Source organism: Panthera pardus, unplaced genomic scaffold (assembly GCF_024362965.1).
Source record: "Panthera pardus isolate Hobbes unplaced genomic scaffold, ASM2436296v1 HiC_scaffold_10, whole genome shotgun sequence".
NCBI classification, from domain to species: domain Eukaryota; kingdom Metazoa; phylum Chordata; class Mammalia; order Carnivora; family Felidae; genus Panthera; species Panthera pardus.
Genome location: NW_026526655.1, coordinates 6,822,684 through 6,847,799, shown reverse-complemented (window position 1 = coordinate 6,847,799; position 25,116 = coordinate 6,822,684). Strand labels below are relative to the sequence as shown.

Sequence of the window (25,116 nt, the reverse complement as noted above, 5' to 3'; positions counted from 1 at the left end):
ACGGAGACTCGTGCCTTTGCCTAATGCTTAGAACTGCTGAAACCATCAATTCGCCGGTCTCAACCCTAATCCCTTCTCCACCCTGCTCCTTAAATGGGATTTGGCTTCTAGACACTGAGACCCGGGTGTGGGCACCCTCCCCAAGTTCCCTACAAATTCCCCACGCACATCAGCCAGGGGCCTCGGTGGGGTCATCTGGTTACACAGAGCCAGGGCCGGCTGCTCACCCCAGAGGGACAGAGCCCTTCTCCTCGCCTCCCGGGCCCATCTGGCTGCACAAGGTACATGACCATCCCCAGCACAAGGCTTCTCGGAAACTCGGGGCAAGCACAGGGAAGAGCAAGGGTCAGGACGATGGGCATTTTCATGTGGTCGGTCTGTCCCAGGTTTGCCTTCTCCGTGTGGTTTCAGGGACTTTGCTTGCTAAAGAGGCTCAGTTCACTGAGTTCCGGACAGCTAAGATGGCTTTTCCACTGTGCGTAAAGCTGGGGAGCAGTGAGAGAACAGGATAGGAAAACAGCTGAGTATGAGTTGCTGGGCAGAACTTCTGGGGACTTGGGGCACCTGGGTGTCTAAGTCAGTTGGGCGTCTGACTTCGGCTCAGGTCATGATCTCACAGTTTGTGGGTTCGAGCCCCGCGTCGGGCTCTGTGCTGACAGCTCAGAACCTGGAGCCTACTTCGGATTCTGTGTCTCCTCCTCTCTCCGCCCCTCCCATGCTCATGCTTTATCTCTCTATCAAAAAATGAATAAACGTTAAAAAAAAATTTAAAAAAGAACTTCTGGGGACTTGACATAGTTTGAAAATAATATTTGTGAAGTGGTTATCTAGTGGTCTTCAGGAACTTTCTCTATTCTAATTACCATAAGACATCGTGAGGTTAGAATTTTAAATCCAACCTGGCTAAGTGTTATGATACCAAAGGCTAATCAGGAAGTAAAACCTTCTCATTGGAATCTAGCTGGGCTTCTGAGTGAGGTTTTCTAAGAAATGTTTGAGGCTTATCAAGAAAAATAAAACACATGTTTTTAAAAAAGCACACCACCGTGTAATAGAAACTAGACAAAGACCTTATTTAATCAAACATGGATATTCAAGCAGATCCAAAGAAATGTCTAATGGATCCACAGCATCTCACAAGTTGGTTTTATACCAAGAATGTCCTTGACTGTATATTGAGGATCATTTTACCTTTCCCCAGCCCTCTAACACCTGACTTACATCCCGCGGTGGAAGAAGTTTCCAGGGACAGATAACATGGCGGCCAGCGGGAAGACCGGCAAGGCTGCACCAAACCATGTTATCTTCAAGAAGATCTCCCGGGACAAATCGGTAAGTGGTACAGAAGTGAGCAACTTGATGCAATTTTTTTAAAGGAGCCTTTTCAAGAATAGACACGGGGATGGGGATACCTGGCCAGCTTAGTAGAGCATGCGACTCTTGAACTTGCGGTTGTGAGTTCAAGCTTCACGTTGGGTGTAGAGATTACTCAAAAAAGAAAAAAGAAAAAAGAAAACAAAAAGAATAGACACAATCAACATCAAAACCCTGTGAGGTTGAGGAAGCTCTGTGTCTATTTTCTGTCTCTACGGGTGACAAGGAGATATGAATGAATGAGTGAATTGTACAAATACAACTTCTTTTCAGTCTCATCAGGAATTTAGTCCTGAGACCTGTCATTTTCTCCTCATCTCTCAGTCCCCACCCCTTACCCCCCATTTTACTTGGCTGACCTTGAACCAATGACTTAAATTTTAAACACTATCTTAAAGGGAAGCCTGATGGAAGGTCTACACCACAGCCTCCATGGACGGGGTCTCCTTGCTCCACCTGATGGCTTCTTAGGGGCCAGCAATCTAGCTCGGCACCGTCCAATTCAAGCTGCAAATGTTATATTAAAGTTTCTAGCAGCCACATTTATAAAAAAGAAGAAACAGAGGGAATTGATTTTCATATATACTTTTATTTAACCCGATATAGCCAAAAAACTATCATTTCAACATGCAAATGATATCAAAATTAATTGATGACATTTTACATTCACTTTCTAAGTCTCTGAAGTCTGATATGCATTCTACATTTATAGCACATGTCAGTTTGGAATGATTTTCCAAGTGTCCAGGAGCCCCCTGTAACTAGTCGCCACTGCACTGGACGGTGTAGATCTAGATCATTCTTCTAGTTGACTTCTGAGGGGTTCCCGCGGAAGTGGTTGAGAATTTTCCTTTAAAAGGCTCTTGATACAGTTGGATCAGTCCACTCTTTAAACATTTTTTTTTTTCTTTTTGGGGGGACAGAGAGAGACAGAGCATGAATGGGGGAGGGGCAGAGAGAGAGGGAGACACAGAATTGGAAACAGGCTCCAGGCTCCGAGCCATCAGCCCAGAGCCTGACGCGGGACTCGAACCCACGGACCGCGAGATCGTGACCTGGCTGAAGTCGGACGCTTAACTGACTGCGCCACCCAGGCACCCCAGGATCAGTCCACTCTTTACTCAAGCAGCTTAGACCTGGAGACTGGTTCCGACACTGAGTCTATGTGCAGCACACAGAGAATCATCATCACTGGCCCAAGTAGACGCTTAGCCAGCACATGCGGTTCTGAGATCAGGTGCTCCAGGGACTTCTCAGCGCTCTATTTTCTGTGCTTTGTAAAACTGAACTTTGGATTTTTCCTTTAGGGTTTATCAAATGTTAAGCCTCCCTGGGCCCAAAGGAAACTCTCTGACCCTCATAGTGCAACACAAGAGAAAGAGGTTTGCACAGGGCACTCTGCCCTTTCTGCTCCCAGCTGAGGAACTCCACTGTGGGGTGATAGATAATTTGGGGACTCCTCAACCATTTATTCTCCAAACTCTTTCCCACTTGTGTCTTCCCAACTTCTGGCAGAAGAAGAGAGAAACCACTCCTGCTGGGCCATATGTTTTTCCCACTATTTTATTCCCCACACCTAGATAGACATCCTTTGAACCGAGAAATTTAGAATTTTTGTGCGTGTGGGCAAATCTATCAATTAATGTCTCGCATATTAGGATTATTCCAATTGCAGGCTCTGTATGGCCCCAGGCAGCGTGCACCAGGAGCCCTGGGCCCATTTCTCTGTGATTCTCTCCACTCTGCCCTCTTCTGTGGTCTTCATCCTCCAGCTGGTGGCAAGATGGCTGCCCTAGCTCCAGCCATCTCATCCTCACTTCCTTCCTGAGAAAGGAAAAGACTGTTGCCTTCCTGGTGTCTCTTCTTAAGAGTGGGAACATATTTTCCCAGTAGCCTCCAGCAGACTTCTGTCATATCTGATTGGTCAAAACTGGCTCACATGCCCACCCTAAACCAATCCTGAGCCAAAGGAATTGGATGATCATCATTGGATCAGGTCAGTCAAGAATTATCCTCTGGGGCTGGCCTCTTCTTAGCCTGGGCCCCATGGGGATGGTGAACCCTGAACGCAGTTGGCGACTTCTGTCCAGGAAGAAGGGCACATGGGTCTGTTGGTTGAGCAAACAACATGTCGGCTGCACCTCTGCATTGTTCGGCCCCACTTCCCTACCTGCTCCTGTCCCTTCCCCCACTCCCTTTCCAGTTGCAGCAGAACACATGCCTTTGCTCCCATCCAAGGTTCATGCTGTTTACACGTACGTCTCTCGGTCCACCTCCTCCTTAGAGTCTTACCATCAGCTTCCTTCTCTACCAGTACTTTGTCTGAACGTAAAAGCAAGGATGGACCTCGTGCATATTTTAAAAACATTTTTTTAATGTTTATTTATTTTTGAAGGAGAGAGACAGAGCATGAGCGGGGGAGGGGCAGAGAGGGAGACACAGACTCTGAAGCAGGCTCCAGGCTCTGAGCTGTCAACGCAGAGCCAGATGTGGGGCTCAGACTCACAAACTATGAGATCGTGACCCGGGCCGAAGCCCGATGCTTAGCCGACTGAGCCACCCGGGCGCCCCCGGACCTCAGGTGTATTAAAGACAGCAACCAACAAACTCCCCTTAACCTACCACCTTTCCAGCTCCTCTTCCTCCAAGCTAAAGCTTGAAAAAGAAGAAAACACACTCTCTCCATCCACCTTCTCTCTTCCCTCCTCCCTGCCTCAGTCAGCTGCCCAACTGGCTTTCCTCTCGTCCATCCATTCTCCACTTTGATGCCAATGTCATCTCTTCTATAAAATGGGGCTAATTCCTGTCTCATAGAGCAGTTGTGGGGATTCAGTGAAAGACTGTAGTCAGTGCTTAGCTTGGCACCTGGGACATGATAAGCACCGAAATGCTATTCAGTCTTTCGTCCTGCTTAAAATGCTTCAACAGCTTTAAGGTTGGAACCATCAGCCTGCATCCCCATTTGGTGGCCCTTCACCTGCAGATGAAACCATTGGTTCCAGAAGCATTCTCTTGGTTCTGGGCTCACACCATCCTTCCCAGCCACCTGACTATGCAGTCCTTCGGGTGTTTCATCAATAATACAAATAACTTAGAAGGCACGGGGATTCACTCCAGAGTATCTGATGTGAGGGAGTAGATCTAGGAGATGATTGAATGCCAACAAATTATTTTGGGTGGTTCATGGAAATAAAAATATGAATTTAAGAGGCTTAGGGATGAAAGGGGCTAGGAAAGTGCGTGAACTCACTCATTGGGGCCCTTAGCAAATGCTGATCAGATCCCTGCAGTGTATCAGACACTGTGGCAGAAACCTTGACGGCTGAAAGGTGAAAGAATTCTTACCATTAAGGCACTCACAACCCTGTGGCTTAGAGCGGTGCGCTTTGATGAACACGACCTATGTGCTTCCATAAAGGGGGTTGGCAGAGACCTTCACTACCAGGGGCATGGAAACAGACAGCAAGAGGACCAAAACCATGGTCATTGCCCCCCAACTCCCCACACCCTCTTTCTCAGGGCATGGGTTCAGGTTTTCCCATACAGGAGCTCATCTGGTAGGATTTCAGGGATTACGGAACTCCTCCTGCCTCTTTACTCAGTTCAGAAATTCCTCTAATGAGGAGGGGAAACTGGTTCATTCAACAGCCAGCTGTAAGAGGCTTAAGTGTTGGGAGGAGACTCACGTGCGTAAGCATAACTTTCCACGGAAGTATTATCAGTGAATTCAACAAGGTTACCTGGATGATCTCAGACCTGGGATGTCAGACCTGGGTTTCCCAGACCTCCAGGCTCTGGGAAAAGGTGGGAGAATGGGGACCATCCAAGGGGGTGGGAAGAATCCCTTGGAGCAGATTTATGGGGCTGAAGAAAGAGCACACCTTGCCTGCAATCCATAGTCTCTGCCCACAGCCAAGCAGGGAGAGAGTGGGTGATGGGCAAGCTGCAGGGCCAGGCAGCAGCTCAAGACGAATCAAAATGTGCCAGCTGTTGTGGGGCCAGGGGTTTTGTTTGTTTGGTTTTGGTTGTTTTGTTTTGTTGTTGTTTTGTTTTGTTTTTGTTTTCTTTTGTTTTTTTTTTCGGTTGTTGCTGATTTTTAACATGAAGGCTTTAGTGCTTTAGTGTTCTTTGGCCACTTGGAATCCACATGTGTTCTTCCCACAGGTGACCATCTACCTGGGGAAGAGAGACTATATAGACGATGTTGACCAAATAGAGCCTGTGGGTAAGTTGAGTTTGGAGTAAGATTGTAATTTAAAAAAAAATTTTTTTTTTAACATTTATTCATTTTTGAAGACAGAGAGAGACACATCGTGAGTAGGGGAGGGGCAGAGAGAGAGGAAGACACAGATTCTGAAGCAGGCTCCAGGCTCTGAGCTGTCAGCACACAGAGCCCAACACGGGGCTTGAACCCACAAACCGCAAGATCATGACCTGAGCCGAAGTCGGAAGCTCAACTAACAGCCCCCCAGGCGCCCCAAGATTGTAATTTTAATGATGGTTTTCCTTTAAGTCATCAGACAACTGCTAGTTTTGTATTTCTTTCAAATCAGTTCAAATCAGCTTTGCTAATAATCTAATTGTAGGAATGCAAATTAAAACATGAGGTGCAATGCTGATTAGAAACAATTACAGAGCGTGGGGGAGACAAAGGACTCATTTCTAGAATATATAAAGAAACTCAACAGTAAGAACAACAAAATCCAATTAGAATTATGCACAAAGGGGTGCCTGGGTGGCTTAGTCAGTTAAGCATCCGACTCTTGATTTTGGCTCAGGTCCTAATCTCATGGTTCGTGATTTGGACCCCAGAGTCGGGCTCTGAGCTGACAGGCAGAGCCTGCTTGGGGTTCTCTCTCTCCCTCTCTCTCTGCCTCTCCCCTGCTCACTCACTCACTCTCTCTCTGTCTCAAAAATAAATAATCTTAAAAACAATAGAGTAAAACTGTACATAAAACAAAGAAAACACACAAAAAACATGAAAAGCAGTTCATCAGAGAAGATGTATGTATGGCAAAAAAGAACACGGAAAAATGTTCAACATCATTAGCCACTAGGGAAATGCAAATTAAAGCACGGTGAGTTGAAATATCATTATACACCTGTCAGGATGGCTAAAATTAAAAATGGCAACCATACCAAACGGTGGTGAGGATACTGGGAACTGGATCACTCATACATCGCTGGCCGGGATGTAAAGTGGAACAGCTCCTCCGGAAAATAGTTTTGGGGTTTCTTTAAAACTTAAACATACACTTACCAGATGACCCAGCAATTGCATTCCGGGCACTCATCCCAGAGAAACAAAAACTCACGTCTACACAAAAACCTGTCCACGATTGTTTATAGCAGCTTTATGTGTGAGAGCTCCAAGCTGGAAGGAACCAAAATGTCTCTCAATATGTGAAGAAGGTTAAGCAAGCTGGTGTACATCCATACCGTGAAATTCTACTCGGCAATGAGAAAGAATGAGCCGCTGATACACGCTACAGCTTATGGCTCTCAAGGGCATTGTGCTGAGCGGGAAGAGCCAGTCTCAAAGGCTATATACTGTGTGATTTCACTTATATAACAATCTAGAGATGGCCAAATTATAGAAATGATAAACTGATGAGTAGTTCCCCGGGGACAGAGGATGGTGGGGGAGGGGATGATCCAAGAGATTGCTCTATGGTGGGGGGAACCTCTTTTTATCGATTGCAGTGGTGGTTACACAAAACTCCACATGAGATAAAATGACTTTAGAACTATACACACACTGTATCCTGTACCCATGTCAGCTTCCTGGTTTCGATATTGCAGGACGGTTATCTAAGATGTAACCACTGGAAGAGACCGAATGAAGGATACGCAGGGACTCTCTGTGCTATCTTTGCAACTTCCTGCGAATCTATAATTATTTCAAGTAAAATCGCTATTTTTAAAAAGACTGTAAAAAAAAAAAAACCCAACCCTGGCATTTTTAGGCACTTGAGGATGAGAATGTCCCTCAGCAGAACATTTTCTGGAAGGTCATTTGGCAATATGTCATCAAAAGCCAAATCCGGTTCTACCACTGATAGATCAAAGATGTATGTAGTAACGATGGTCCTCGCAATACTCGTTATAATGGGGAAAACTGGAAACAACTTAAATGCCCTAACAAGAGGGGGTTAATTAAATAATTTATGGTGCATCCGTTCAATGAAGCAATAGCAATGTATAGTCATTAAAATGATTAGTACATTGTGTGTGTGTGTGTGTGTGTGTGTGTAAGAATAGACGTTTGCAATATATAGTTGCATGAGAAAAGCAGTTAACTGAATAGTATATAGAGTGGGATCTCAATTTTTCAGTAAAATCATCCATATAAGTGTATGTACATCTGGAAAAAAAACCTGTGCCGATATCTTGACAATGGGTATCTCTGAATGGTGGAAATTTGGGTGACTTTGTTCGCTCTTTGCTTAACTCTTTCTGATTTTCCTATAATGAACATGGATTACTGTGTAATTAAAGAACCACAGATAAATATATAAAGAAGGCCTCTGGTCTCTTTCATCTTGTCCACCCTCATTATTCTTTTCCTTTCCGTGTAGATGGTGTCGTGTTGGTGGATCCTGCACTTGTGAAGGGAAAGAAAGGTGAGGCGGGCTTCTTGAACTCTGAGGACCTGGTCTGGTCTGGTCTTGGCTGGCTCTGGGGGCGGAGGGTCGGGGAGCCCGCTGGCGCTCTCTCACACCCATCGCTGCCAGGCCCTGTCGCCCACACTCCCCGGTATAATCTTCAGGACCCTGTCCTGTTCACGTCAGAGCTCATTGTCCTCATTTCCCACATGAAGGTAAAGACCCAAGGGAGTCACTTGTTCAGGGTGGCAGGACAGGTAAACGGTGGACGGAGCGTGGAGAGCAGGTCCGTGGGCTCCATCAGCTCTGTGGTCACCCTGTGCCTTGTGGCTCTCTGCTGGAGGCAAACTCAGGAGGGAAATTGATGGGAAATTGAGCCCTGCTGGAAGGCTCATTTTTTTAAATGCTGACTGTGGTGGTTCTGAACCACAGCATCACAGCATCCCTGAAGACGTCTGGCAGCTGTGGTGTGTGTGGCAAGTAATTTGGTGCTAATAACAGTTGTGTGAACTAAATTAGGGCAGACCCCAGTTCTCCTTATGATAACGTTACTGACTCTGTTCCATTGTGAATACGCTTTTCAGAGTGGTTGCTACTGGCAACTACAAGGCGTCATTCCCACCCCTGGATGTGACCACGGAAGCACGTCAGAGGTGGGGCCATCAGCACCCAGGGGTCATGGCAGAAATGGGGTTGAAAACCACCCCTTCTGCTGTCTCTGACTTCCTCCTGGGTATCCTGCTTCCCTCTGGCACCAGGAGGATCCTGGTTTGAGCCCTGACAGCCCACACCCTTGGCCAGAGAAGGCCTCCCGCTCTGAGGGAAAGCACTGTCCAGTGAGGGAGGCATAACGCCCAGGCATCTCTGGGCACCTTCTCTTACAAACACTGGATGAGGGACAGGCAAGTGATCATTGGCTCTTCTGAGCTTAGTGGGGAGGACACAGACAAAATCTACAACCGATGACTTCTAGGACTTGGGGGCACCACTTCTGATATGCTTCCTGTTCAAGAATAATGAGCTTTGCATGCTTTTATTTACCCCATTAAAGACTGTTGTAAATAGTCCTCCCTCAAAACGTATAGTTTTTATATAATCCATTTTGGTTCACTGGAGGCACAGATTATATCTGTTTGATTAACCTGAATTTGCAGAAGTTTTGGCTTAGAGAATGCTTGATGGGTTTCTGAACAATGTGAAAGAAGCGTTTCTGGGATCTGGTTTCATCTGTCCTCTTGGTCCATAAGGCCCTGGCCAGCGCCTCTGGCAGGCCCCTGTCTGGCACAGGTCTGTTTTGCTCCCTAGTGCTGTTTCCCTCTGCTTATCACCTTCATTCTCAACTCCATGCAGACATCCTGTCCTCAGAAGCCCAGCGACCTCACACCTCCTGAGGTCCCTGAGCAGGCGGGTCAAGAGGAGGGGGTGATAGGGTGGAGGACACAAGGGAGCCTGAAGGCAAAACAGGCGGTTCATGGAAGGTGCCTCTGTGTCCTCTGACATACACTTTAGAGTAATTAACACAAGCCCCAGGGAAGGTGCTGGATCTGCAGAAACAGGTGGGTGCTGTGGTTCTAGATGCTAATGGGTGGATGTCGGTGGCTGCCCCACACCCACTCAGCCAGGCAGAGGCGCCACGCCAGTGGGACAAGCCCATCCTCCTCTTGTCTCCCTTCCAGTGTACGTCTCTCTGACCTGCGCCTTCCGGTACGGCCAGGAAGACATCGATGTGATTGGCCTGACATTCCGCAGGGACCTGTACTTCTCCCAGGTCCAAGTGTTCCCTCCTGTGGGGGCCGCGGGGGCCCCCACAAAGCTTCAGGAGAGCCTGATGAAGAAGCTGGGGGAGAACACATACCCCTTCCTGCTCACGGTGGGTGACTCCTCTCCCCTCTCCCCTCTCCCCTCTCCCCTGCCCCAGCTCCTTCACCTTCCAGTGCGACCAGGAGCGAAGGAGGAGGGGACAGAGTAATGACTTCACATTTGTGGGCCTTCAAATTGCATCCTTGGAGGAAATTCTAGATTGCACGGGCTGTGATTGTCTTTTTTTAAGTCCTTGAAAATAGCCTCTCAGCCTTTGAAGGCACCATTTCAACCCACGGTTTAAATATTTCCCTTCATCTGACCAACTAATTACACGGGCACGTTATTCCCTCACTTGCTGATCTATAAAAAGAAAGAAGTGCCCCTCGTTTGGCCTGGACTCGTTCTAGACGTGAAAGGGCTCCCTGCAGGATGGGAGAGCTTACTGAAGTCGGAAGTCATCTGTACCCTTGACCGCTGTTCAGTGGTCACGGCAGATGAGTGGCTCCACCTCTCCTGGGGCTTTGTCCCACCTGGTGAGACCTGGTGACCCACAGTGCCAGCCTGCGTGCCTCTGAAGACTTGGGCGTGAACTCAGTACAGCCAAAGCAGCTACTGCCGTCCCTATGAGCGTGTCTGTGTGTCTTACGATTATCTATTGCTCCAAAGTTACACGGCTCAGCCTCGAAAGGGAAGGGAAATTCTGACACATGCTGCAACACGAACGAACCTTGAAAACATCAGACTAAGTGAAAGAAGCCAGACACAAAAGGACAGACTGTATGATTCCACCGACAGGAAAGGCCTGGAGCAGTCAGATTAATAGAGACAGAACATAGAATGGCAGGTGCCAGGGAATGGGGCGGGGGGAGGGGGAAGGAATCAGTGTTGACCGGGTACAGGGTTTCAGTTTGGGACAAGAGGAATGTTCTGGAGACGGATGGTGGGGATTATTGCAGAACAAGGTTGGATGAACTTCATGCCAATAAACTATACACTTAAAATGTTTAAGTTTTACATTATGCATTTTACCACAACCTTTTTTTTTTTTAATCACTTAAAAAAAAAAGTTTTGTGGTCGTGCATGTCCTCATGATCTTGTACTGGGAGTTTGAAGTGACGTAACTTTTTTTTTTTAATGTTTGTTTGTTTGTTTATTTTTGAGACAGAGACGGAAACAGAGACAGAGACACAGAGACAGAGCACGAGCAGGGGAGGGGCAGAGAGAGAGGGAGACACTGAATCTGAAGCGGGCTCCAGGCTCCGAGCGGTCAGCACAGAGCCTGACGTGGGGCTTGAACTTATGAACCGCAAGATCATGACCTGAGCCGAAGTCAGACACTCAACCGACTGAGCCACTCGGTCATCCCTGAATTGCCATAACTTTTCAGAGATGACAAGCCAGCATGTATCAAGAACCTTTAAAATGTGATTTTGACCTGATGGTTCCCTTTCTAGCAGCATAGCCTCTGGACTTAATTAGAGAAATTTGTGCTAAGGTAGATGAAGAAGGAGGTTTATTGTAGCATTGTTTATCATGGCAAAAAAAAAAAGCAAAGCACCATTTCATGAAGGGCCAGCCTGTGAAGGGGGCCGGCGAAATTAAATGTGGTGTTAACAAAGCCCCAGAAACAGTGGTGCAGAGCTCGCACATAGAAAAACAGTCATAACGCATTCTGAGTAGGGCTAGGGTGGCGATGTGAGCAAAGCAGAGGACAGGACGTGTGCATCATTGGCCTCATTTCTGTAGAGCACACATCTGCATACGTGTTTGTGGGCAAGGGTGCCCATAGGACGCTTGCAAGTTTGTGTCTGTGATGTTATTCCGGGTGACCACGGTGTTTCTGTTTGTTTGTTTTTGTGGTTTTTGCTTGCTCGTCATCGTCTTCCAGTTTTTGTACATTGAGTGCATATTACACGTGGAAGAACCCCCTCTGAACAAAATGATTTGTTTCTTCCCACAGTTTCCTGACTACTTGCCCTGTTCAGTGATGCTGCAGCCTGCTCCACAAGATACGGGGAAGGTTAGTTCAAAAAGAAATGCCATGGATTAATTCATTCCTTCAAAAGACTTTATATATATATATATATATATATATATTTTTTTTTTTTTTTTTTTTTTTGAGAGGGGAGGGACAGAGAGAGAGTGGGGAAGAGACAGTCCCAAGCAGGCTACAGTGCTACCAGCACAGAGCCCAACGTGGGGCTCCATCCTATGAATGGTGAGATCGTGACCAGGGCCGAAATCGAGAGTCGGACGCTTCACCCACTGAGCCACCCAGGTGCCCCTCAAAAGACTTTTAAAAATAGCCATATATTGTGGAAAATTTCAAATAGATACAAAAGTAGAGAGACATTCTAATGAATCTGGCCACTGCACTGCGAGGGGCTGCATGGGTCAAGCATGAGCTCCAAAGGAAGAGAGAAGCAAAGGGGCTGAGTGTGTATAAGGAGGAGTGGCCAGGGGGCTCTAAGTGGTGGGCAGAGGCTCTAAGCCTTGAAGGAGGGTGGTGAGGACAGGAGGCGAGAGTGAAAGGTGCCAGGACCCAGGGACTACAGGCCCTGAAATCGGAGGTGTCACGAGCGAGAGGGCTAGACAGGAGTGAAGTGAAGACCATAGTGGCGAGGCTGATCCCGGAGTACAGAGGGGCACGGTGACAGACGCCACAATCTGGGCAGGGATTTCCGATGTGGGGATCTTGCCCCACTGGTGGTTTGTGAAATCGGTGCAGTGAACCAGAAGGAACATTTGAGAAAAATCGAATAGAATGAAATAGGATAAAATGGGGAATCTGCACAAAGCTCAGTGTTACTTCCCGAGCCATTTTACACACGCATGTCTGTTTACTGGGCCACATTATAAACTTTGCTTCTTACCGTGGGGGTGGCCTGAAACATTTGAAAGCCACTGGTCCAGGAAAACCCAGATGTGGGTGGCCAAGATGGAGGAAGACGAGGTCACTAAATCAGAGTGGGGGACCCTGTGCCAACCCAAGTGCTCCCTCTACTCCATCCCAGCAGCAGGGCTGTGGGCATGAGCTGGGCCCATGGAGGCCCGGGAGGGGAGCGGCTGCACGGCCGAGGGCCTCGGGGCCCTAGAGCTGGGGAGACCCTGGAGCTGGAACGGCAAGAACACCAAGGAGTTTGTCAAATATAAAAAAGAGGGAGACAGAGAGGCTTGAAGCGTTCGGGTAGAAGGAACAGCATGTGTCCAGGGTGGACCAGAGTGAGGGCTTGGCTTGTATAGGCAGCATCTTTAACGAAGTGGGTGCAGGCGGAGTGAGGAGGGACGGAGAGGGCTCGGTCATGCCACTAAGCAGTGCCGGCGTGATGGTGGGTAGTGGTGCCGGTGTGTTTGCGACCTAGATTTCAGACTCGCCATGATTCCACAGCTGCAGAGCCAATGAGGCTGTGGCTGGTATGCCACCATCAACGCAGCTGGCCTCGTGCCCTTTCTCCCTCCGGGCAGTGGGTGAGGGCGGTGCGGCCCCCATGCCCCCCACGAGTGATAATGTGCAGAGACAAGCAGGCTGGGGAAGGGCCTCGTGCGGCTGGGGGTGGAAGGTGTGGGGGGACGCTTTTGCTTTACCCATGCAACATACCGTTAGGTAGGTCATTTCAACGTTAGCAGACTTTGCTCCAAATTCCATTTCCAGCTTCTCAGCACAAGTTGGAAGAGCCACCAGCACCAGACCCCCCGGTCCAGCCTGGCCATTGACCGTGCCCCTCCCTGCCCCCCTCCCCCACCCCAGGCCGGGCGTTGGTGGCCGGCATGGGCCGTCGAGGGCCTTCTGTTGCTCTGTGAGCACCTGAGTCTGGCCCCCACTGTAGGTAGTGTGACACACATGCAGGGTCACATCTAGAGGGACAACTAAATGGGGGGGGGTGGACACCATACATGATCACCTTGGGGGCTTGGGGACCACGGTGTGCTTCTCGTGCTGATGTCATTATTTCCTTACACGGCGAATCTCTCCTCACTGGGGCAGCCCCAAAAAGGACATGGCGAAGATAGAAAGAGAAGGTGGCACATAACATCCCGTGGGCAGTGTGACCCCAGCCCCCAGGAAGGGAGGTGCTGACTCAGGCCTTGTCTCTTCTCTTGCCCCCTGCAGTGCTGTGGGGTCGACTTTGAGGTCAAAGCATTCGCCAGAGACAGCACAGAGGATGAGGAGGACAAAGTGCCCAGGAAGTAAGAGTGTAGCTGTGGGAGGAGGGGTGGTGCTGGGGAGGGGGGGCAAGGAACTAGGGTAGAAAACCACCCCTTGCTTTGGCTCCGTGAACAGGAGCTCTCCCCACAGGGCTGCGTGGCCAGGCAGTCAGGAAAGACTGTCTACGCAAGGGGCGGGTCAGTGGCTGATCATTTGAGGGGTGATGGAGAGGAGTTAGCAACCTCAGGGGTTCACATAAGCCTCTGAAAGACTCCAGATTCCCCCTCCCTCCCTCCCTCCCTCTGTCCCTTCTTCCTTCCTTTCTTTTTAAGTTTATTTATTTTGAGAAAGAGAGCGCACATAAGCGAGAGTGGGAGAGGGGCAGAGAGAGAGGGAGAGCTCTGTCAGCAGAGAGCCTGACGCGGGGCTTGAACTCACAACCTGTGAAATCATGACCTGAGCCCAAATCTTCATCCGCAGGAGCTCCGTGCGTTTACTGATCCGCAAAGTACAGCACGCGCCCCTGAAGATGGGCCCCCAGCCCCAAGCAGAGGCCGCCTGGCAGTTCTTCATGTCCGACAAGCCCTTGCACCTCGCGGTCTCCCTTGACAAAGAGGTGAGCAGGTGACAAAGAGGTGTGTCCCGTGTGGGAGCAGGCCTGGGGGACAGGCCCCGGGCCCCCGTCTGCTGTGAGTGTGTGGCACGAGATCTTGTTTCTAGGCACAGTAAAGCACCAGCATTTGTGAGCAGTTGGCATTTTTCATAATTTGGAGCTCGTGGAGGTGACCCTTAGAATAGCGTCCTGCTGGCCACATTCCCCTATACCGCCAGTCCTGACCAACTCGGGAAAGGGGTGGTGGTCTCCACATCCCCCTGCCCCAGACTCTTTTTCGCCCCCTCTGCCCCCACGGGCCTCATTTACCAGTGTAGCACCAGTGGGTGCAGCTTTGCAAATGGTTTACTTCCCCTGGGAAATTTAAGTTTCAACATCATGAGGAAGGGGTGGCTGAATCACGTGAATGTCATCACTCAAGTATGTCACAGTGGAAAAGGGCGAAGAAGCACCAGCCAAGGCCGTCTCTGGTCCTCTGGTTGCCAAGAGCTGGGCACACACATGGGCAAAAGCTCAACATACTGCGTGGTGTGTGTGTGTGTGTGTGCGTGTGTGTGCACGCGCATTCCCGTGTGTGCGCATGTATGTCCAGGTGTGCCCACCTGGGCCTAGATCATGTGGGGAGCATTGCGGACGGGAGTTTGGCTACTGGGCTCCCAGTGATTCCCAGTCACTGCACTCATCCTGCCCCAAAATGGCCTTATAATTCCGCTCAGGACCCCCACGGCCACCTCTGCCGTGACCCTCAGACCCTCTGCACTGGGTGTTCCAGGCGGGAATACCCTCGCTCCCCTCCACGTTGGTCACCATAGTCTTCCTCAGTTTATGCCACACGCAAGGCAGGCTGTGTTCTGGACTATCACCAAAGGAAACATGTTGCTGTCACTTTATCTTCCTTGAAAGTGTGGGAGCTCAGTCACTTCTACACTAGTTAAAGGGTTGAGATAAACCTAGAAAAAGCCATGAGATTAAAGATACCACCACCCTCTGTTTCTTTTTTCTGACTTGCCTGCTGACTTTTACAGATCTATTTCCATGGGGAATCCATTACTGTGACCATTACTGTGACCAACAACACAGACAAGACCGTGAAGAAGATTAAAGCATTAGGTAGGACCCTCTTCTCAAAACGGGAGGGTAGTGTCTTCTAGAACTTCTCAGTCTGGTCCTATTTCCCAAGGGTCTCTCCTCTGGTTGGATAAGGACTTCCTGGGTTTTTGGAACTGCCTGTTTATCTATTGTCACGGACAGCAGGGACTTGCTGGAGGCGAGACCTTCAGCATCACCTCCTGAAACCTTGTGTCTGCTTTAGGGCTGTCTTTTGTCTTGAAACAATGTCCCTGACAGGCCATCTTCCATTTTTCCATGCCATGCCTTCCTGGAGGAGCCCCTTGCCAGATCTCCGGGGAAGGCATGGAGTTTTCTCTCTCGGATCAGAAGGAATTTTTGTTGGTAGATACCACACAGCGCAGTGGGCAAAGCACTAGACTGATAGCCAGAGGCCTGATTTGTGGTCTCAAGCCGTGTGAGTCCTCTCTGAATCCCAGCTGACATCCACGGCCCTGATTCCTGGTCTACCTGCCTGGATTTCATGAGGCTGCAGGGACCGGTCACACTGGAGGTGCTTTGTGAACGGCAAAGCCCTACCGTCTCTGCTGCTGTTGCAACACCACGAGGTGGTGACCACGCCTGGCCTCATGCTACCAGCAGGGCGCCTCCTGCCTGCTGTTCTACACACCTCTTCAGCTCAGAGGGCATCAAAGTGCAGGGGATGGTCTGATGTCATGGTCTCACAGGGGCTACGTAAAAAAAGACACAGCAGAATGGCCAGGGAGGGTGACCTGTAAGCTCACTGCTAACTCAAACCCCCAGTGACTAAGTTAGATGCAGAGTGTGGATTTTCAATGCTAAATGGGGCGAGTTCCAGGAAAATCAGGATGGTTGATCGCTCGTGTCATACATACACCACTTTCCTCTGTGTTTGTGTGTCCATCATCAGTAAGGAGGTTCAGGAGTTTTGATGAATGCATACTAAGGAATTATAGAGTTTTCCCAATACGAATATGAATGCTCACAGCTTTGTTTTATGTTGGTTATTTCGTCTGCATTTAGTCTTTGTGGGACCTGGAGTTATTTAGCATCTTTTGTGTGTAGTAGCCAACATAGTGTTCCACAAAGCAGCAGGATTGAGAAAGTATCATTTGATCCTTTATTTTTTGTTTTGTTTTTTTAATTTATTTTTTATTTTTGAAGTTTATTTATTTATTTTGAGAGAGAAAGAGAGCATGTGTGAGTGGGGGGAGGGCACAGGTGGGGGGGGGGAGAGAGAGAATCCCAAGCAAGCTCTGCGCTAACAGTACAGAGCCCGACACGGACCTCGAACTCATGAACAGTGAGATCATGACGTGAGCCGAAATCGAGTTGGATGCTTAACAGACTGAGCCACTCAGGCAGCCCCATATCACTTGATACTTTGATTTTAAATTGTTTCTCAAAGTTTTATGGATTCTAACATCGAAGCCATTAATTTTTGAAAGAAGGTTGAATTTTCTGAAGCAAGATGTTAGTAGCTTTAAAAAATTTTTTTCATGTGTTTTTTTTTTTTTAATTTTTTTATTTTGAGAGAGAGAGCAGGACAGTGGCAGAGAGAGAGAGAGGGAGAGACAGAATCCCAAGCCGGCTGTCCGCTGTCAGTGAAGAGCCCGATGCAGGGCTCAGTCTCACAAACTGTGAGATCATGACCTGAGCCCAAATCAAGAGCCGGACGCTTAACCAACTGAGCCACCCGGGGTCCCCTTTAGTAGCTTTTTATATGCTGGGTACTGTGCTGAGTGCTTCACGCAAATTGTTTCTTTTAATCCTCAAATTTGGTTTTAACAGAGATTAAAAATTATCTTTTTGATCATCACAACAACCATGTAAGTTAGATACAATTATCTCCCCCATTTTGCTGATGGGGAAATTGAGGCTTAGACGAGCTAAGTAACTCACCCTGCGGCTCATGGCTAAGCTGGGATTTGAGCCCAAGTAGTCTGGCTCCGGAGCCTACCTTCCTGTCAGTCTTATGCTGCCGGCAGGTGGTTTCTAGCTTGAACAACGAGAAGGAGGCGCTCATTAAATAAGATAGTGTTGGAAAAAGGTGGGTTTGGAGACAGAGCAATTGGTGAGTTCCAGAACACTTGGAAGGATACCCAGGGGTATGCTGTGGGCTCTGCAGAGAGGGGTCTCCCAAGAGGTGCCATTTGAGGGAGGCTGGCCCATGGCTGGGAGCTGCCACAGAGCAGGTGATTGGTGAACAGAAGTGTCCTGAGCACAGAACCTAGAAACCTCAGCCTTAAAGCCGAGCCTGAGAAGTACAGTCCAAGAGTCACTGGAGAGGGAAACCAACCGTGTCCCCGCAGGCTCCATGCACATGTGCGGAGGACCCCACGTCGAATCACCACCCCTGTCCCTCCTTTGCAGTGGAACAAGTGGCCAACGTGGTTCTCTACTCGAGTGATTATTACACCAAGCCGGTTGCCGAGGAGGAAACACAGTGAGTCGCTTGTTGGGTTTCTACTTCCTGGACAGCTCAGGCTTCTTTGTCAAGTTCCCCTTTCGTTCACGCTGAAGAGGGAAGTAGGATGCTTCGCTTCCTTCCTTTTGTCTCACTTCAAGGGCTGCAAAGAAAGTTCCATTCTCACTCACAAGAGTTCTGCGAGGTCTCGCTCACAAGGGATGATGGAAAGGAGAGGAATAAAGATCCAAATGTCCAAGTGGGAAGAGGTGGGACTTTCTGTTGATCCTTGGAATACGTTGGTAGGAATTTGGATCCTATTTCTGCCCCCAGAGCGGATAAGCAAATGATCTCTCAGCTCAAGCAAGGGTTCTCTGTGTTTTGATCTTCAGCTCAATTTGAAAATGTGGTACCAGTGACAGCCGGTTCCAATGATAGATCAGTTCTGAGCCCGGCATCGTGAATCATTTCTCTCCCTTCATTAGAATCAGAAACAGATGAGAATCCTGTGATGGCGTCTTCACGCTGGAGCGAGAGACCTGCCCGGTTTTGCTCCCCGCTTTTCATTCCCACACAGGCCACTGGGGTGACGCCTCCCCCAGAGCGTGTCGCTTGGGCGGGTCTGTTCCTCTTTGTCTTGCTGGTGTGTCTAAGCACCGTTGTATGCAAAAAATATTACCAGAGTTACAGGAAGGGGACTGGTGAGGAAAGACAGACTGATTCAGCAAGAGAACATGACGTCAAGTTTAAAAGACAACTTTGGAATAAACTATTACTCAAAGCAGATCTGGCCTCAGGTTTAAATATAGATCCAGAGGGGAGGGAGGAGGAAAGAGCTGTAAGTCGCCAGCTGCTCCCTTGGTGCTGGGCTGGTGGGGCCTGTTCTCCTTTGCAGGTGCGTCCTCGTACATCCTCGCGGCCCGGAGTCCCCCGGGCTCACCTTTGGCACATGCTCAATGATGAGAGGAGAAAATGGCCCCTGGCCGAGTTTTTCTCTCAGAGAGCCCATTATCTGGTCTTCTTCTCAGCAATTCGGTGCATTTTGGAGCAAATGATTCCCAGGAAACTGGCCATCGTTCTAGGCCCCCCCCTCCCCCCCACCAAGGGTGGGAGGCAGGGAGACTGAAAAACCTGGGCCCGATGGTGCCCACGGGTCTCTGACTAGAAGCCACTCAGAAGGCTGTAGAGCCTGAGTCACCGTCCCCGAACCCTGGGGCACCCAGGACCCTGGGGGCCGACTCCTGGGATGTGTTTTCGGGGCCCCTCTCTGCCTTCTCCTGGCTGGGTACAAGGATGGAGGGTGTGCCAGGAGCACTGACACAGGCTGCGGGCTGGCCGGGCCCTGCGGCCGCGTGACCGCTCTTGGGCATAGGCCTGGTGTGCGCCATGCGGGTGAATGGCAGAGCCAGTCCTGCAGCCTCAGTTCCACATTCTCGCTCCATGAGCCAGGGATGCTCCAGACCCCTTGCTGCTGTGTCCCCAGCTCCATCCCCGACCTGCAGACCCACGGTTTGTCATGGGCTCCCTGTGTCTGTCAGATGCTGAGAAACTCACCACCCGGCCAGTGACAGGGAAGCTCTGGGAGAGACAGAGCACGTGTGCCTTGAATCCAAACCAGTCCAGTCTGCGGGGCTCACAGACGGCCGCACCGCGCCCTCCTCAGCGATCCATTCCCCTGGACACGTGCCACACCTCCTGGTGTGGTCCCTGAACCTTGTGCTAGTCAGTCTCATTTAACCCCACAAAATACTCCAGAAATTCAGTGACTCAGAACAGGATGAGGAAGGAATGTCCTAATGTTGCTGGCGGCCTTTTTTTTTTTTTTAATGTTTATTTATTTTTGAGAGAGAGAGAGACAGAGCACAAGCAGGGAAGGGGCAGTGAGAGGGAGACACAGAATCCGAAGCAGGCTCCAGGCTCTGAGCTGTCAGCACAGAGCCCGACGTGGGCTCGAACTCAGGGACCGCGAGATCACGACCTGAGCCGAAGTCGGACGCTTAGCCGACTGAGCCACCCAGGCGCCCCAACTGCTAGCCCATTTTGAGCTGCCATAATGCTTGTTGTAAAGCAGGTGCTCAGATACCTGAACCGTCTTCCCTGTGGGTTGCAGGGAACTTGGATCCGACGGTTGCTTCATGACCATAAGAACAGTTGGCCAAATATCCTGTCTTTCTTCCTGCAGAGAGAAAGTGCTACCAAACAGCACTCTGACCACGAGACTGACACTGTTGCCCTTGCTGGCCAGCAACCGTGAGAGAAGGGGGATCGCCCTGGATGGGAAGATCAAGCACGAGGACACGAACCTGGCATCCAGCACCATGTGAGTCCTTGTAGCTCAGGAGACGGGCCCCTGGGACTCAGTGCAGGGGTGGTGCCCGTCTGCCTCCCTCCTCATCTCACCCCGTGGTCTCATGGGCCCACGTGTGGCATGATGGCTGTCCAGCTCCACTGCGTCCAGTCTGGGCCACCCTGGGCAGATTACGTGAGCTGAGAACCTCAGTTTTCCTGTCTTTGCGGTGGGGGGTGCTGCCTTTCCTCCTGGAGAGGTTTAGGATGATTATGGGAGACAATCCATGGACAGTGTGGTGCTTGGGATGCAGTGAGTGTTCCAGAAATGTCAGCCGTTCCCTTCTAAAAGTATCACTCGCTAGTGTGGCGCCCTTCGCATATAATAAACTTCGTAATGCAGTTGGCCGCACGAATGACGGAAATGTCATTTATTCATTTCTACCAGGAAAGGTAAAGAACAGGAAGTGCTGGTAGCTACAGATGTCAATTAAATTTAAATGAAGTTCACTGATCTGCTGACCCCAACTCAAAGAACCGCTGGCTGCATTCAGCCAGCGGATCTAGCAAAACCAAGAGTGAAGCTTCAAGGTCAAATCTCCACTGCCACTTCTGGCCATCTTTGGAGGCTTCCACTCCCAGAGCATGTCTGTTGGGGAGCCCTGAGTGTTTGGGTGGAGCCGCGGCCGAGGCTCAAGGCCCACTGGCTGCCGTCCCCCGTGTGGCGCGCTGGGGCTCCCTCCATGGCCCCAGCAGGCCACCTCCAAGGTGATGCCGTCGGGCAGAGGATCGCCTGTTTGACCTCCATGACCCCATAGCTCAGTAGCACACGTTCTCTGAGACAACAGTGGGGTCAGCAGACATTTGGCAGAAAGCAGCATCACAGGAGTCAAAGGATTTTCTGAGGGTACTTTGCCGAGTTGGTATGTTGGATTCTCAGGCGCTTTGGTGAAGGTCTAGGAGACTGACGCTAGGTCAACTTATTCCAGGGTGTGTGATCACCACATCAGCAATGGCACGCCGCCTTTGTGAAAATGTTTTAGGGTTCACGGGCTATTTCACAAACATGTAAGTCGTCATTTTTTGAATAAGGAAATTGAAGTTCAGCCAGAAGGGAGCAGCTTGACTAAGGTCACCTGGTCAGTTGATGACACAGCAAAGTCCACCCCTAAACCTGAGTCCTTTACTTACCCCCACCTTCAGGGCTGTCTTCCAGGGCTCCGGAAAGCGACAACCACAGCAGAACCCAGATTAACCAATCTGTGTGTGTGTGTGTGTGTGTGTGTGTGTGTGTGTGTGAGAGAGAGAGAGAGAGAGAGAGAGAGACAGACAGACAGACAGACAGAGACAGGGAGAGACAGACACAGACATAGAGATAGAGAGACTAGGGGGGAGCAGACAGCCTAACGCATTCAAGGAAAATGGCAGGGGAGAGAGTCTGCAGGATATTCTCAGGCATGAGACGAAGCACATTCTCTTCCCCAGCTATTTGACCCCTTTCAGTACAAGTCAGAGAGTCAGTCCTGGCAACGGGGTAGGGTCTCAGGCTTGTATCCCTTTTTGCCCCCTTTGGTGGCAACCTCTCTCTATTGAGTGACCACATCCACGGTTCCAGACAAAGGCATTTGCCCTCCGCAAGGAGCTCCAGGCACTAATGAGCCGATGGAGTCTTCAGGGGGCATCACGGCTCTGGGAGCAACGTCCAAGGTGCATCCCATCACGTGAGATGGATCCCTGGGCTGGGGTCTTTGGGCCCAGAACGTGCCCTGCACTCTCTCAGACCCTTCTCACACCTGTCAGCACAACCATTCCCCCTGCGTTCTGCCTCAAGCCTTCAGCTTTCTTGGCCACGTTATCTATTGTCATTCACACTGTTCCAGTTAGCATGTCATGATGTTTTTCAGACCATAACTCCTGTGACTGGGCATCCGGGAATACTTAATGTCCCCACATCAGACCAATGAGACGATAATCTGTGTTGCCGATGCCCAGCACGGTGCCTATCAGACAGCAGGAGCTCAGCACCTGATAGTAGAACCTGGAATGAGTTTCCATTGAGGAAAGTTAGATGGCACTGTCTCTGGGGCACACGTGATGGCCCCACGCACCGCGTTCACTCGATATTGCTTCAACACAGTGCTGGGTGCTGGGGACACAGGGCCAGAGCACAAAGGAGAGAGACCCAAGCTGCTTGGTAGGTGTCCAGGAAGACTTCACAAAGGAGGCTCAACTTCAACTTGAGATCTTAGAGAGCAGAGGAGGAAGGCATTATGTTTGGCAAGGTGGGCACATGGGAGACGCTGAGGCATAGCAGGGCCTGAGGTGGCAAAAGCAGGCAAGGCCAGCCCCCAGACTGCCTCCCAGGCCATGCTAGGACTTGACCCTGGGAGAGCTCTCTGGCTGCAGGGTGGCTGAGAGCTCAGGGAAGGAGCCTGGCCTGTGGGAGGTAAGTTACTGAGATAATATAGGCAGGAAAGGTCAATGAGGGACTCGTTGGTTGGCCCAGAGAGGGACTCGGTAGATGGCAGGTGGGGCAGAGGGAGGAGCTGAGGAGAACAGGGGTTTCTGGCTGATAAGCCGGTGGATGAGCATCAGTGGAGACAGAGCAGGGAGAACCAGGAAGCACACTGTGGCCTCTGAACGTCCAGGGGGAAAATGCCAGGCTACAATGCAGGAAAGGAATCCCCTTCCCTGAGTAAGGAAAGTTCTAGGACTTTGACAGCTTGATTGAGTTCACCGGTTCCTTGAGAAGATGCCCCCCTTATAATAGGCTTGTATGGAGGTGAGGGCTTTGTTCATCCATCCGGCTCTTGCTTTCTGCTGCTGCACTACATCCTTCCCCTTTTCCCTTCTGTTTGAGCAGACTGAAGGAGGGCATAGACCGGACTGTCCTGGGCATCCTGGTGTCTTACCACATCAAGGTGAAGCTCACGGTGTCAGGGTGAGTGTCCAAGATGCAACGCTGTCTGCTGTCGTGGCCTTTCCCGGTCTGAACTGACCCTTCCTTGAATGATTGATTAGGGGCCAGAAAGTAAGAAAGGTTTGCAGATTCAATCGCTGACCAAGTAGAGGTTTGGACAGATCCTACCTGTCTGGCTGTCAATTCTGTCTGATATGACAGCACGTGGAAAAAAGTAGAAAAGCGAACTACGAAGGACGTGCCCTGTTAGTACTGCTTGGCAAAAGTGAGCGTGGAATGCTCACGCGGTGGAAGTTGATATGCAAAAAAGGGAAAGAAGTTTAGCACTATGTTGCCCTGCAGGAGGGAATGGCCACTGCAGACACACTCCGGGCAGATCTTCATGCCTGCATCTCAGGAGGCAACCATCCATAATGGGAACACCTTTCCTTCCTCCCCAGCATGAAATCACAGGATTTGGGAGTCTCCTTCTCATAATGAGAGCACAGATACCTCAGATTTCTGGAGAACTGATTTTCCTTTTTTTTTTTTTTTTTTAAATTTAAATTTTATTTATTTATTTTTAATTAATTTACTTTGAGGGGGCGCCTGGGTGGTTCAGTCAGTTACACATCTGACTTCAGCTCAGATCATGATCTCATGGTTCATGAGTTCGAGCCCCGCATCGGGCTGTGTGCTGACAGCTCAGAGCCTGGAGTCTTCTTCGGATTCTGTGTCTCCCTCTCTCTCTGCCTTTCCCCCTGCTCGCACTCTTTCTCTCTCTGTCTCTCAAAAATAATAAATACACGTTAAACATTTTTTATTTACTTTGAGAGAGAGAGAGAGAGAGAGAGCGAGCTAGGGAGGGGCAGAGAGAGACAGAGAGAGAGAATCCCAAGCAGGTGTGGAGCCTATTCAGGACTCGAACTCACGAACCGCGAGATCATGACCTGAGCTGAAATCTAGAGTCAGACGCTCGACCTACTGAGCCACCCAGGCAGCACCCTCCCCCCTCCCTTTTTTTTAATGAGATGAACTTCTATTTAAAAAATCTCATCAAAAGGAAAAACTTTGAATTCTCCTTTTCCTTTCAAAATCTATTGCCAAAGGCTCTGGCCTTTCACCTTGCCATCACCTTTTGCTTGCCATCAAAGGCAAGTCCGGGCATATTTTCCATAAATCTAAGTCGATAAAGAGCTGCCCAAACGTTGCTTCGGACAACAAAATAGAGCATGGGTTGATTTCACAAATTTTGTTACTACGGTGTCCATATGTGTAGTGTTTTTCAAAGTGTGTAGCATTTTCTTTGATTTTCTCTGAGAGGATCTAAAGCATTCAACAGAGTTTCTTTTAGCAGTCAAGATAAGTGAATAACAGGTATTTCGCAATGACCTTTGTGGTTTATTCTCGAACATCAGGGCTTGGACCCAAGTGATTCCTCTTTTTCGCTAATCCGCCTGAGAAAGAGATGAAAACACAAGTAGAGAGGATTAGTTGAGTTGCCTGTTACAGGGACGCACGATCCCTAACCTACGGGTAGGTTGTGAGTGAGGAGCGTGCCTGGGACAGGTCCACCGCTGAATAATGGGAAATAAGGTCACGTTACCATTGGGACAGTCACCAGCCCTGTTTGCTTTTGTGTTTTCTAGCCTTCTTGGAGAGCTGACCTCCAGGTAAGCCTCGTCACCTTCCTTCCCTGCCCGATTCCCAGGATATCGCAGGGGACCAAATCTGAGGTTCAAAACAGTAGCAGTGAAATCCGGTTTATTGGCAGTTATGCTCAGAGGTGTTATGAAATGATGCCCACTTGCCTTTAGGATGCATCATGTGAACCTTGCCTCGTCGGTGTGAGGCTGGGGATATTTCCCCCCGAGACTGCAAGCCGGGCCTCC

The 25,116-nt window shown here is 49.7% G+C and overlaps 1 protein-coding gene across 2 annotated transcripts in view; it reads left to right on the top strand.

Moving 5' to 3' along the window:
* The first annotated feature begins 97 nt into the window (after positions 1 to 97).
* SAG (S-antigen visual arrestin) overlaps positions 98 to 25,116 on the top strand; it is a 30,119-nt gene continuing 5,100 nt past the window's right edge. Inside the window, exons 1-13 of one of the 2 annotated variants that reach the window (XM_053903571.1) lie at positions 98 to 281; positions 1,202 to 1,332; positions 5,539 to 5,599; positions 7,953 to 7,997; positions 9,656 to 9,849; positions 11,744 to 11,803; positions 13,895 to 13,971; positions 14,411 to 14,546; positions 15,569 to 15,653; positions 18,006 to 18,078; positions 20,222 to 20,359; positions 23,189 to 23,266; positions 24,874 to 24,897. In XM_053903571.1, the coding sequence (XP_053759546.1) occupies positions 1,258 to 1,332; positions 5,539 to 5,599; positions 7,953 to 7,997; positions 9,656 to 9,849; positions 11,744 to 11,803; positions 13,895 to 13,971; positions 14,411 to 14,546; positions 15,569 to 15,653; positions 18,006 to 18,078; positions 20,222 to 20,359; positions 23,189 to 23,266; positions 24,874 to 24,897 (1,046 nt within the window). In that variant the 5' untranslated portion in view covers positions 98 to 281; positions 1,202 to 1,257. Of the gene's footprint in view, positions 282 to 1,201; positions 1,333 to 5,538; positions 5,600 to 7,952; positions 7,998 to 9,361; positions 9,536 to 9,655; positions 9,850 to 11,743; positions 11,804 to 13,894; positions 13,972 to 14,410; positions 14,547 to 15,568; positions 15,654 to 18,005; positions 18,079 to 20,221; positions 20,360 to 23,188; positions 23,267 to 24,873; positions 24,898 to 25,116 lie in introns of those variants that run through there. The other variant, XM_053903575.1, reaches the window with a different exon arrangement.